Source organism: Taurulus bubalis (assembly GCF_910589615.1).
Source record: "Taurulus bubalis genome assembly, chromosome: 5".
NCBI lineage: Eukaryota > Metazoa > Chordata > Actinopteri > Perciformes > Cottidae > Taurulus > Taurulus bubalis.
Window position 1 is genome coordinate 13,779,659 of NC_136593.1, and position 13,729 is coordinate 13,793,387.

Here is a 13,729-nt window from a genome sequence, read left to right on the forward strand (position 1 = left end):
CTGTTTCTTTTTCTACTTAAGTTTTGATATGACACTGACATTGTTACTGCTTGATTAAAGATTGCTCTGCTTAGTAGGCGGTTACTGCCACGTTTTAAATGTATAGCGAAGCAAAGTGAGACTTTCAAGCGTCTCCAGCGTTCCAGAAGTAAAAGACCCTTTTATTTTCTACATAGAAAATGTTAGTTGACTGCCAACATGCCCCCTGTTGGCACTTGGCAGTCACTCTCTTGACACTCTTTGCACAACATTCTGTTGCCAGCAACACTAATGGCCTAAGTTACAGATTTCCCCTTGTAGCAAACAATTAATACATTCAGCAATTTAAATCACTTCACTTTCAGATTTCGGATTAATTCAACAACTACGCTGTAGTAGTCTTAACCCCTCTGTGTGGATTATTCTCCATAGCAACGGCTGCTGAGGCTCATGGGAACTATGGTACTTAGAACGAGCCATACAACACTGACAGAAAGCCAATAGTATAAATTCAATGAAAATGTTTACAATCATATACAGCTATAACCCTTTAGTATCATTTCAATTCCCAGACCACAGTGTTTTTGTGTTGAAGATCATTCAAGTTATCATCAAAATGACCTTTAAATATGATTTAAAACATTCTTGAACCTGCAGCTCTGCCCACAGAAAATGCCTCCCATGACAGATGTTTTGAAAGGTCTTCAGTTAATATTGTGCAAACAAGATATTCAAATTTATATCAGTGGCATTTATGCATCCTTTTTGGTAATCGATTTACACTTTTGGACCCCACTGTAGTTGTCTTGTTAATGTTGTAAAGATACAACAACAGTTGATTCCAGGAAAACTGACATTGAATTTTTGGTTTGAAGATGGTTCTCAATATAAGTATAGTATAAGCAATGTAGCATATTTTGTCAAATCATATCCAAGTTGTGAGAATTCAATAAATTGTATATCTTTTCTTATTTTGAATTAGTTTTCCATTGTATTTGTACACACCACTTATATATATATATATATATATATATATATATATATATATATATATATATATATATTTATATATATATATATATATATATATATATATATATATATATATATATATATATATAGATCTATAGATATATCTATAGATCTCTATATAGATATATAGATCTATAGATATATCTATATATATTTATATATATACTGACTGTAAAGTAGTTTTCTTTAAGTTTTCCTCCACTGACTACAAGAGGAACCTGAACAAGTCTAAACTGTCATCCCGGTCTTGGCATCCACTCCTTTTGCAAATACAATATGTTCTGTTACAAACTGAAAGGGAATTAAAATTAGAATATGATTGACAGTGGTAAAAAAAAGTACATTTGCTCAGGTTTTTGGATTTTGATGTGTATGTTACCAGCATCCCCTTTTATGTTCACGCTTTTACTTCAAAGCATGTCTTGAACAACAAGTAAAGGTGCAACATTCGAGATTGGGCGCATTTCGCTTGCTTTCCAACATGTCAGCAGTGAGCCGCTAACAGCGCTAACAAGGAGGAGGAGGAGGAGGAGGAGGAGGAGGAAGATATGTCACTCATACCTGTCTTAAAAACTTGAGAGCCCTGCTGTTGTTTGAGTACATCAAAGAGATTTGTCTGGAAAGAGTGAACGCTAAAAGAGCAAAAAGGTGCAACGGCTGAATTGTGCTTTTGTATGAGATCAACTGCATTAGATAAGGACCAACTACGGGTATTCTTCTTTGCAACTTTAAATTAAAAAGCAGAAGTACATTAAGGCAACAATATAAAGAGATAATTCACATTGAAAACTGCATAGTAATATCTAAAAAAGAGCTACTTATCATAGATTAATAGTTTCTTGGACAAAACAAATAGTTTTTGGACATTAAAGTATGAAAACATATTCTTGAAAAACAAAATGCGAGTATGGACCTGGAAAATAGATCAATATGTCCACTTTCACACCTGGATGATAAGTGTTATAATCACACATACCATACTATACATTATTGTAGATTAAATAAACACCTGAGGAAAGGCTAACACCAGTTTTCCCTGGGGCTGAGCAATAAGGATGACTGGCAGGTCATTCAGCCCTGGAACACTTACATAGAAAAGATATACGTATGCATCCTACATTAGGATCCAAACTGACATAAAAAGAGCTAAACATGTGAGTTCCATGTTTAACTTTGGATATGTTTCTATCACATACAAACACTCACATACAAAAGCAGTTTCTATATACCGCGTCTCCCTCCTCTCAAGCTCTGGTATGCATACAACTACAAGCTTTTGCCAAAAAAATATGGTAATTATGTGGAAATGCGTATACATTTCATTTTTTAAATTAACATTATATAAATATGAGTTCACTATAAACAGAACTGTACTAGAAGGGAACTTGGTACTTGGAAGTTTATAGAGCAGAAGCAGGTGGAAAGCAACATACACAGGGTCACTTGAAAGGTAGTTAAAATCAATTACATATATTACAGTCTAATCTGGATTTATGACTGTTAAAATGAATTTTGCTTCGGGCAAAACAATTCTAGTTTTCAGTTATTCATGGGGCGGAGAAATCTGTTATAAAAGCCTTCAATACCATGTCGAAACCGCAATTAGTCACACCAAATGCATCACTCTCCTGTTTGTCGCTTGAGTAGCATGATGTTTTTGTAAGTGGAAACTTTTGGTGCACATCTAGAGGTCCCCCTTGTGGCTAAATACCTTGCAGTGTGTCAAGTCTGCATCAGACAGTCCCCACAGTCAATCCAGAAACTCAAGGATCGATCCCACTAGTGCCATTACAGCGTTCCTCTCTCAGCGGTATGGCAGACTCTCTGTGCAGGCTGGATCATCCCCCTCCTAAGGCTACTTCACAAACAGTTGAGGAGCGTGGCAAATGGGGCAGCAAAAAGGAGTTCATCCTGTCTGCGGCTGGTGCTATTATTGGACTTGGAAACGTGTGGAGATTTCCATATCTCTGCTACAAGAATGGTGGTGGTGAGTATTTCTGTTTACTATTCTCTCAGTTTAGTATTGCTAGTCCAACATCCACTTACAAGAACAAAAAGTGTAGCATGGTGTCAAATTTTGCATGCAAACTTTTTTTTAACTCTTTCCTTTCGAGAATTTTCTTTTGTATGGTAAATGATGAGAGTACTTTTTTATTATTTAAGACACAAATACAAGATAGTTGTATTTATTTTACTTGTTAGGTCGCCTCTTGATATTGTTACTGTAAAATATTATATAATAATATAAATACAAAAATGACAGTGGATTAATAGAAACAACACCTCTTAAACATGGAAAACATATTATTCATTGATAAATTGCCAAATGCATCATTATAAATGCATACCAGATTGTATTACTAATGAAATGTAATCACTCAAATTGACTTTCACAAATCCGGAGGGCAAAGTAGTAAAGCTCTCCTGCTTTCGGTTGGTCTCCCTTCACTTCACATCTGATGATTAACGATGTGACAGGTTATGAAAGGCTATGAAAATAATCTACTGCCTGTGATTATGAAAAGAGCAGAGTCACATTCTTTGCTGATTCCGAAATTCAGTGCTGTAAACCAGATGGTGATTGTTTTAAACTTTGGTGATACTGGTTACACAGAACCTGCTTGGACTGATCTGGTCTCTTACATGACGAGTTTAGAGTATGCAGCAGATCAAAAGGAGACATGCAATAAAAGGCGATGCATATTTGGGAAAGACAATACATTACATGATGTTCATTCCAGGTAAATCTGTGAGTCGCAATGGCTGAGAAACCCATTTTATTGACCTGCAAAGTTCAATTTCAAATTAACAGCTTGAAGACCACTGTTTAATAGTGGCACATTTCAACTTTCCCCAACTTTTCCAAAATAATCGTGATTTTCCTAGAGAACTCCTGACTCTATTCAACTCTTAACGCTTTGCAAAGTGGACATGTCCAATGTGTCTCATGTGCTTGATTTAGGACAACTGATGAACTGTAAGATCACAGCTTAGTATATTACAAAGGACCCAAACTTTTATCAGCACTTTCGTGGCAACAGGATGGGATATAATGAGAACTTTGACACACGTTTTAGTGAAATGCTACAGTACAATGAATACATTTAACTGAGTAAAACTGCCATCTCATATAATAATATCATGGAGGAATATTCAACCCCCAGAATTCAGAACATGAACACCAATAAAACTGATATTAAACAAACAGCAACCTCATGCCGTGTTCACACCCGACGTCCACCGCGGAAGTTTACTCGCGTGAGTGAAACGAGGGTGTTCACACCAAACGCGAAAAATCGCGGCGCGAAGGGGGCGTGGCTTAGCTCTGTTGCTTGCCTCTGTGAGAGACAAGCGACGAAGCTTTCATTTCCGCTATCGACCATGGAATAAATAACCACTAGTTCTGCTTTATATTTGTTGTGGAAGTCCCAAACATGTCGGAACATGAAACGCCCTCGTATTTGGGTCGGGACACTTGAGAGCCCTGCAATAGTATCAGTAGTCCCACAACAGCGTCTCAATGAAGCCGCTGCCAGCGCTGGTTCAGGCGGAGCAGCAGCAGTTTCATTCAGAAACGGGGAGACGGCGGTGGTGACGGGCGGAGCTTCTCAACGCTGATTCTCAACGCTGATTGGCTGCCGCAACTTTGCGTCACGCGATTTCTCCGCTAGAGTTGGGATAATTCAACTCACGCGAATTCGCGCCGCGTCCTTCGCTTTGTTCGCCCCAGGTCAAACGTTCTGTTCGCGCCGCCTCCAACGCGTCTATCTCGCCGCACATTCGCGCCGCAGCGCGTCTGTGGATTGACTTTACATGTAAACTGGTCGCGCCGCAAATTCACGTCGCGTCCGGTGTGAACACGGCATAAGAAACATGGCATATGTTTTTGGCTTGCACAAGGGAGCTGCTATTGGTCCGTTATTATTTTCACAAACAAAAACAAACCCAGAGGTTTCAACTCATTCACAACTCTGCAGGAGAGGAGAGAGCACATTAGTCCAGTTCCGCTGCTCAGCAGAATACATTATTATTTATTAAATAAAGGTCCTCCTTCTTATATAAAAAGGAATTAAAGGATCACCATCAAAACAACATTTGAATTACTCACAGCGTTATCTTTAATCATTGACTAGAAATGTCGAGATTAACCGATTTTGCCACAACCGCGGTTTCATAAATCACGGTTTCATAACTGTAAGAATTGAAGAAGCCATGATATCTTTGGTGTCCTGGTTCCTGCATTGTTGCCCTGTGAAAACCAGTCTTGCGAGAAACGCTGTTAGTGTGTGTGTGTGTGCGGGCAATCTCTTCTCGCGCGAGATACGTAACATGTGCGTGTACCAGTGTGTTTTGAATGTGAGAAAGTCGTGTCACTGCCCTGAAGCGTTAAGAGCTTTTACAATGTCTGTGGGAACCGACACTCTAGCGTTATATCAGCCCAACACATGCGTTGAATAAGCAGTGTGGATGCAGTTTGAATAGAAGAAGACCAGGAAGTCTTCACTTTGCATAGCCATCAAATTTAACATCAGATTAATTTGTGACAACATGCTTTACTTACAAATTCTCCACCTTTTATAAGTTTAAAAACATAGAAAAGAGTTTTTTAAATCAGAGATTATTTAAAAGTATATTATGGTAATTCCATAACTTTCTATAGGATCTGAAGAGGTGTTTTCAGTTGTTATGGCTGATTAGACCTCTGATGAGGTTGAAGCCAGAGCTCTGATGAGAATACAGGTGCATTTTTTTCCACCCTGACAGGTTTAACAAAGGATAGAGACTCAGTAAGATGTCACTCAATTGGTCTCTATATACCTGAAAACACCAAGAAACTTTAATGGTTACATGTTTAAATTCATCTTGAAGGAAGTAGAGAAATCAGAAAACACTAATGTGATTATGATGCTCTTTGTAAGTGGTGTACCATGCATGTTTACAATGCTCTATTCACACTTGCAGGTGCATTCTTTATTCCTTACTTCCTGTTCCTTGGAGCTTGTGGTATTCCTCTGTTCATACTGGAGATATCACTGGGCCAGTACACCAGTCAGGGAGGAATTATGTGCTGGCGGAAGATCTGTCCCTTGTTTGAAGGTGAGGTACATGTACCTGTCAGGAGTTTACCCAGTTACTATGGCAATGCACTGCTAACATGTTCTGTTGTTTCCAGGCATGGGATACGCCAGCCAACTTATCATTTTCTTTGGATGTATCAGCTACATTGTGATCTTAGCCTGGGCTTTTCTATACCTTTTCTCCTCCTTCTCTGGTGAGCTGCCATGGGCCACCTGTAATAACACATGGAATTCAGGTAAATTAAATATTGTTCTTTAAGCATTGTAACTGTAACCACTATCTGGCATTCACCACCATTTATTAGGGTCCTATTTGTTTTAAGTGTTATAGATTATATATTAGAAACATCAAGTTGTAACATAAACACAATTGATTTGAATGGCATACTAACAAGGAAAAGTTGTATTTCATTGTATGAATAATTATGATGTCTGGTTTAAGCATGCATTTACAGCTTTAACTGTGTTTAACAATTTCATATTTTTTAGATTCTTGTGTGGTCTTGAACAACTTTAATGCCACTGTTAACTGGACTTTGCCTGTGAATTCATCATCATCTGTATCAGAGTTCTGGCAGTAAGTTGTTTTTTTCCAAATGAAACTGAATTGACTGGAAATGTGTCATATATTATCAAAGGATTAGATGGTAAATACTCTTAGTAACAAAGACATGTCCTATTTGCATTTTGATGGGGACGGAAAACAGTGCTTTTCCAAAATGATTTAATGCACCTATTCAGACACATTGAGGTATTGTCTGTCCCTGGCAGAATATTATGAGACCCGACACACCCATTCATCCCTTTTACTATGGCAGATTGGACCTCTGCTCAACACTGGTTGGGTGTGTGCAAACTTTGACTGATTCGCTGATATCGTAATGTTTGCTTTTTAGGGCTGGCAAGGTTCTGACAGCTTCTGCCTATAATAATTGTATTATGTAGTTCCTTGGCTTCATGTCGTTCTTGGGATAGCTCCATCTGATTTGAACCAGAACAGAGTACCATCAGCCAGAACAACTTTCAAACAACTCTTTTAAAATGACCATTTCTCCCATCTATCCAATGTGACATGTACCATCAGTGCTGAACTCTGTGACTCATTACAACAAAAGCCCTCACACACACAAGCACGGGCGTTTTCATTTATCTTGAGTGATGAGACCTCTTCACTCGTCAGGACTATGTGGACATGTAAAGACTGTGATTGATTTCTAGCATCTGTTAGGGTGGGAAGGCTTACACCTGACTCCCAGCACAGCTTCCCCCTAAATTCACCTTGAAAAGGGGTCTAATTAGTCAGAATAATTAAAAAGACATGTGTACTGAAGGTGTGAAGCTCTTTTAATTGCACATTCATGCATGTTTTATGGATAGTTTGCTGAGCTTCAGCATTATTAGACCTTGGACTTTCTGGCTTGTCAATCAACGTAGCCTCATAGACCTGCACAGATGTATATTTCCCCAAATAATTGGTTAACGGTACCTTGGTCCTTACAGACGACGGGTGCTCAATATATCCACTGGCATAGAGGCTCTGGGAAACATACAGTGGGAGCTTTCTTTGTACCTTCTTCTGGCCTGGATCATCTGCTACTTCTGTGTCTGGAAGGGAGTGAGATCCACAGGAAAGGTAAGACTGAAATGATGAATCCTGACTCAAAAATGTTCTGGTGTGCCTCCCTTCCCTCCAGCGGGCCCAGAATGTGGCCTGGGCCTCCAGTTGCGTGGTGTTGGTGTTCGCTACCAGAGGCTCTGCTCCTGGCCACGAGAAGCAGCTGCTGCTGCCGGCCGCGGAGCTCTGCCCCTCCCGCCGGAGCTCTGACCGCAGTCAGCAGCTGTAAACCATTTTGTCTGATTTCGCGGGGAATCTGACCTAATGGCCACATGAAAATTGCCAGAAATATTCTTTTTGCTGATGGTCCAATTTATATAGATACATTAATATTAAATTGAGACTGTTTCATAGCAAGTTAAAAGTTCCTCAGTATCTTTAAAATCTTCATTTTTACCTTTTTTTTCCTTTCTTTCGCTTGCCACTAACAATACAATGTGAAATATTATCTTAAGCCAGTCCTGAAGTTTTCTTTTCAAACCAATTATGTGTTATTACAATCTTCCAGGATCATCCATTTGATGGATTTTGATGGATTTAACTTTCAACAGCACATCACCAACAAGCACGTTGGCCCTCATGTTTTCACATTAACGTTCAAAGGCACACAGGTTTGCAGCAGTATGAATGTGTTTCCACTTGTGGTTTGTCCAGACATTCGAATACCATGCAGCTCTCACCTGCCAGTATTTGTAATGAATTTACTATGGTGTGAAAAGTGGCTCCAAGCCAATGCTCTCATTTGAAGTCAGTCACTGTAAATATTATATTTGAAAGCCCCCTGAGGCAAATTGTGACAGTCAGGGTTCATCTAACTGTAAAGAAAGGAATCTCTCTCTCTGTCTCTCAGTCTTCTTGTCTTTTGTATATCTTGCAAACCGCTCATTTGGTCTACTTCAAACTTAGGTGTATTACTGGGAACACAAGGAAAGGCTTTTGTCGTATTTCATGAACTTCAGAGACGTTCAATAATAATATACTTTAAATAATCAAGCGCCGGGGGTTGTGACTTCAGGACTCTGCAGACTGAGTCCATGTCGTCCACAGTGGGCAGACCGCGGCTCTTTGATTGCAGTACAACCAAACTCTTCTTCACTTCCTTGGAGTCAACACCAGCAAATAGCCAACTGGAAGCAGAATCGAACAAGCCTGTATTTCACTGGGGTTTCTAACATTGAGTAACCTGTGATTTAATTGTATTATTCCCCTGTAAGTAACACACTCCCCAGTGTATGTCTTGGTACTAATTTGTATCACTAATATAATAATTACTGCCAGCTATACTTTATATCCGCGGTGGTTATATGAAAACAAACAACTAATATGTCCATTTCGAAATTTCACTGATGGAATGGACCATGTGTAACGGCAATTTGGGAGTGTTTTTCAGGTGCTGATTTTGGCATATTTGGGGCCCCACGGAGGCAAATGCTGTCTTGCTTACTCACAAAAAAGAAATCTGTTAAACTATTAACTAGTAAAATTATGACTACAGTGCTGTAAATAAGCTACTTTCAACTGTAACTTGTCTTCTCTTTTGTGAGTCAACTCTTGATCTGCAATTTACCAGTAACATTTCTCTGTCAGCTAAATATTTGTATAATGTTTTCCTCGGAAGTAGAAGCACACGTTCTGTAAGTTGTGTCCAGTTGAGTTGTATATATTTACAGTGCTTTTGGGGCTTTTTGCAAGTTATTATATATCATATATTTTGGGGCACAATGAATTAGAATAGTAACATAATGTAATACCTTTCATATTTAAACATCATAATAAATATATATCTGTTTCCCGACCCCCTACAGTAAAGACTGCCTATGTTTTTATCCTGTGTACCACAGTGTATTTCACTGGTGTTTCTGACTGAATAGCTGCGACCTCAGTGTGTGATGGAATTATGTCATGGCAGCTGTGTTGCTCATGACCAAGGGAGCACAGGGTTGTCCTTGAGAAAGCTGCAAGCAGTAAAACCACAGGCCAAGCGTTCAGCCTGTTCTGATCAGGCATGTTTTGAACGATCACTGCCTTGAAATGGACTTGTCAGTGCTGGAGGGGATGAGCATCCTGCTCATCTCCTCCAGCACTTCTGTGGTTATGAGAAAGTCAATTAGAAAGGCTGACTGGCAAACTGTTCTGTAAGAGAGATGTTTCCAATTGATCCTGTGTGCCAAAGTTACGTAGCACGATTCACTCCCCATGCCAATAATCTTCTTTTAGTGCCTCAAATAAAAGTTATATAAGTAGATCCTCTGGAATGAACCTAATCGGCACGCTTAGCTTGCCTCTACTTTTAAGGTTGATTAAGTTTTCCACAGTTTTTGTGTGACTCATTGTCAACTTCACACATGCCCGGAATTTCTGCAGTCCAGCGCACAGCGTGTTGCCAGATTAAGTCCCCAGTCACGCAATGAGCGATAGCCTATGATTTATGGAGCTGCAGTGTATTGCAAAACTACCAAAACAATGACCAACTGACATTACATAATGAATCCTAATGTCTCTTACAAACTTTTCAACAGCCATAGTTAAAGAGTAGTTTTCTATAATTTGTAACAAAATAATGATCTGCTTAAATGTAGGCGGCCTACGTGACAGCGACATTCCCCTTCATCATGTTGACAGTGCTGTTCATCAGAGGAATAACCCTCCCTGGAGCCTTGCATGGTATCAAGTACTACCTGTACCCCAATCCTGCACGGCTCTCTGACCCGCAGGTATCATTCAGCCTATATTCTATTTTTCATTTGATTATTCTATTGCAAAAGTAGGTGTTTAAACATTTGTCACTGGTTTTTAGGTTTGGATTGATGCTGGAACCCAAATATTTTATTCCTATGCCATATGTTTGGGATGCTTGACTACGCTTGGAAGCTACAACAAGTACAACAACAACTGTTACAGGTAAGTACTATTTTACTGGCTACAGTTGCATTAATAATAATAATAATAATAATAATAACAATAACAATACATTTTATTTATATTGCGCTAAGGTACTCATGGCACTTTACATCCTATGTTGTCAAGAGAGAAATAAAGACATGTGCATTGTTTCTGATTTGCAGAGACTCCTTCTATCTTTGCTTGTTGAACAGCGGGACCAGCTTTATATCTGGCTTTGCCATTTTCTCCATTCTGGGCTACATGTCCCAAAAACAGGGCGTCGACATTTCTTTAGTTGCCGAGTCAGGTATGAATGTGAATCACCTCTGTTCCAATTTAAAAATACCTAAAACTGTCAGATGATATGAACTTGTTTCCTCATTTTAATTTTCAGTTTCATCTTGATCTATGATTTCACCGATTTTGCCACTTGAATTAAAAATGACAGTAATGGCGTTGTTGTTATTTGGTTTCCCTTTGCAGGCCCTGGCCTTGTGTTCATAGTCTACCCACAAGCTGTGACCCTTCTGCCGTGGCCTCAGGCCTGGTCTGTGTGCTTCTTCGTCATGATCATCTTGTTAGGAATAGATGGACAGGTCAGCTGTAGCCTTCTTTATGTCTCCCAAAAATGTCTTCCAATGCCTCTTCTATGTTCACTTTTCTCCAAGCTGACTTGTCTTTCTGTTTCTGTCTCTCCAGTTTATTGGGCTTGAAAGCATCATGACTTCTCTGTCAGATGTCTACCCTGCCCAGATCCGAAAAGGATTTCGCAGAGAGCTTCTTCTGATGCTAATCTGTGCTTCTGGCTATGTGTTTGGCCTCTTGTTGGTGTGTCAGGTGAGAAGCACATTCATTGATGGCCACATAAGCAATTCATCATGTGCGAGTAATTTGCAGTCTGATCAATTAACACCCAATACACAGCATGTAAACTGCATCTTTTATTTGTTTTTCTTATTACAGTTGCGGGACAGCAACTGTGTGTGTGTGTGTGTGTGTCAAATTGTGGTGCAATCTGTTTATATTGCCGCCCTCACTTTACCAATGTATTGCCTGCTTTAATTTTAGGGCGGAGCATACATTCTGCAGATCTTTGATCACTATGTTTGCAGTGGTCCCACTCTTCTTCTGATGGCAATCTTCCAGTCAGTGGTTATTGGATGGATTTATGGTAAGAAACAGTTCTTGGTTTTTAGATGTTATATCACACAGAGTTTACAACATTATAACCCTATTCCATACTGAGTATTTTTCCCATAAAAGTTAAGAATATATAATGCTCTGTAAACGTGGCTAAATAAGTATAGTGAAATTGAATATACTGCATACTATTTAGTATGTGTGATGCGTTTGTCTCTGTCCAAGGTGCTGACCGCTTCTGTGACAACATTGAGGACATGATCGGGTACAAACCTCTCCCACTGATCAAGTACTGCTGGTTGTATGTAACGCCTCTTATGTGCAGTGTAAGTGTTTTAAGAAGGAAACATATTTTATTCAATGAATAGATTGTTCTGGGCAGCTTAACAGCTTGGGTTCATGTTTACTTCCTGTCAGCGGATGTCATTCACATACACTGCAACAGGAAATAAACTGGGTCATATTTGGTATGTTTACGTTGACAACTATGGGATGGTTTATAGATATTTGCTTTCCGATTGATCTAACAATGTTTAATTGTGAGTTGCTTCCTTTTAAAGGGAACACTTGTGTTTTTGCTCCTGAGATACACCCCCCTGAGGTTCAACAACTCCTATGTGTATCCGTGGTGGGCGTACTGTTTCGGCTGGTTTCTGGCCATGTCATCTCTTATGATGATTCCAGTGACCATGGTCTGGAAACTGGCCCATGTAAAAGGGAATCTCTGGCAGGTCAGTTGTGTTTATATTTTATTTTATAGATGGTCATTTAAAGATTTAAAGAATTTGGTTTCTTTTTTAAATTATTAATACTGGGACAGGAGTTTGAAAAGGAAAACATGTCGGGACAAAGGCAATTTTATTTCCTCTGCCGTGCACAGATTTTTTCTAAACTGAGTAACGTTGTACATTTTAAGAGAGGAAAAGTATAAGCATTACAGTTTGATTGGAACCTACTTTTTGTTGCTTGTGCATGTTCTGCTGTAAGTGATACTCTTTGACTGTTTATACCTTCCTCTAGCGTCTCAAGATGAGCTCCCAACCTGCAGGTGACTATCCAGTGGTGACAAAGGAAATGAAAAGCATCAGCACCTCACTACACTTCCCTGAGGGCGGACACGATGGCAAACTGTAATGAAATGCCAATCCTTTAAAAAACATACCTTTTGCTTTTGGTTAGAGCATGTTATGGTGGTTAGTATTAATTTACATATTTTTTGTTTTACGGGGTGGTTAAGGCTTACAGTATATACATGTCTGATTGGGGTAACCCCGTATAGTTGACTATTTGATCAAGGAGCCTGCTTTGACTGCCAATCTAAAGGTCGAATCATGTAGTGACTGGATCATCATTCATAAATAACAACATGGTTATTTCAAAATCAAAGAATAGGTCTTCATGTATTAATCAGATTACTCGCACAAGAACTTAGCACTATCACTATTTTGAACGATTCCTTAATAGTCAACACTGACACATTTTTTTATATGGATTGAGCAAACAATAAATAACGTGTTAATTAGTGATCTAGAGGTTTATTTTTTGATTTAATTATTTATACCTGTGGACAGCACCAGGGTAGCGGTTTCCCCTTGCTTCTATGCTAAACTAAACTAAGAGAGCGGTATCAATCTTCTCATCTCTTTTGCAGCTAGAAAGCGAATAGGTATATATCCCATAATATCAAACTATTTGACCTGAAATAGAAAAGTATGCTTCATGGTTCAGATTTGTTGTTTTAGTGAGACATGGAAGTTATTGATCGTCTTCAGGATGCATATGTGTGGCAAAATAATCTCAGATGAAAGATGTAGTAATTCTATTTATGCAATAACCCAAGTGATTGGTCTCTGTTTAGTTATACAGATCTGTTGGTTTTAATTTATACAACCGCCTCGTGTACACGTTTTCAATGCTTTGTTCAGGTCAGACGGTGCTGTTCACCTCTGTGACCTCTGGAGCTCTTTGTTCTCCTGTTTTTCTAACTGAACAGGCCTGATTA

The 13,729-nt window shown here is 39.0% G+C and overlaps 1 protein-coding gene across 1 annotated transcript; it reads left to right on the top strand.

The window, feature by feature from the left end:
- Window positions 1-2,817: 2,817 nt before the first annotated feature.
- On the top strand, window positions 2,818-12,870 carry LOC306736284 (sodium- and chloride-dependent GABA transporter 2-like). Its single transcript, XM_079217902.1, has 14 exons — window positions 2,818-2,998; window positions 5,974-6,108; window positions 6,185-6,325; window positions 6,579-6,666; window positions 7,590-7,722; window positions 10,284-10,418; window positions 10,502-10,605; window positions 10,770-10,894; window positions 11,071-11,183; window positions 11,287-11,424; window positions 11,656-11,758; window positions 11,953-12,053; window positions 12,288-12,458; window positions 12,748-12,870. The coding sequence occupies exons 1-14, from the start codon at window positions 2,824-2,826 to the stop codon at window positions 12,859-12,861; spliced, it is 1,776 nt and encodes a 591-aa protein (XP_079074028.1). The 5' UTR covers window positions 2,818-2,823; the 3' UTR covers window positions 12,862-12,870.
- The last annotated feature ends 859 nt before the right edge of the window (window positions 12,871-13,729 follow it).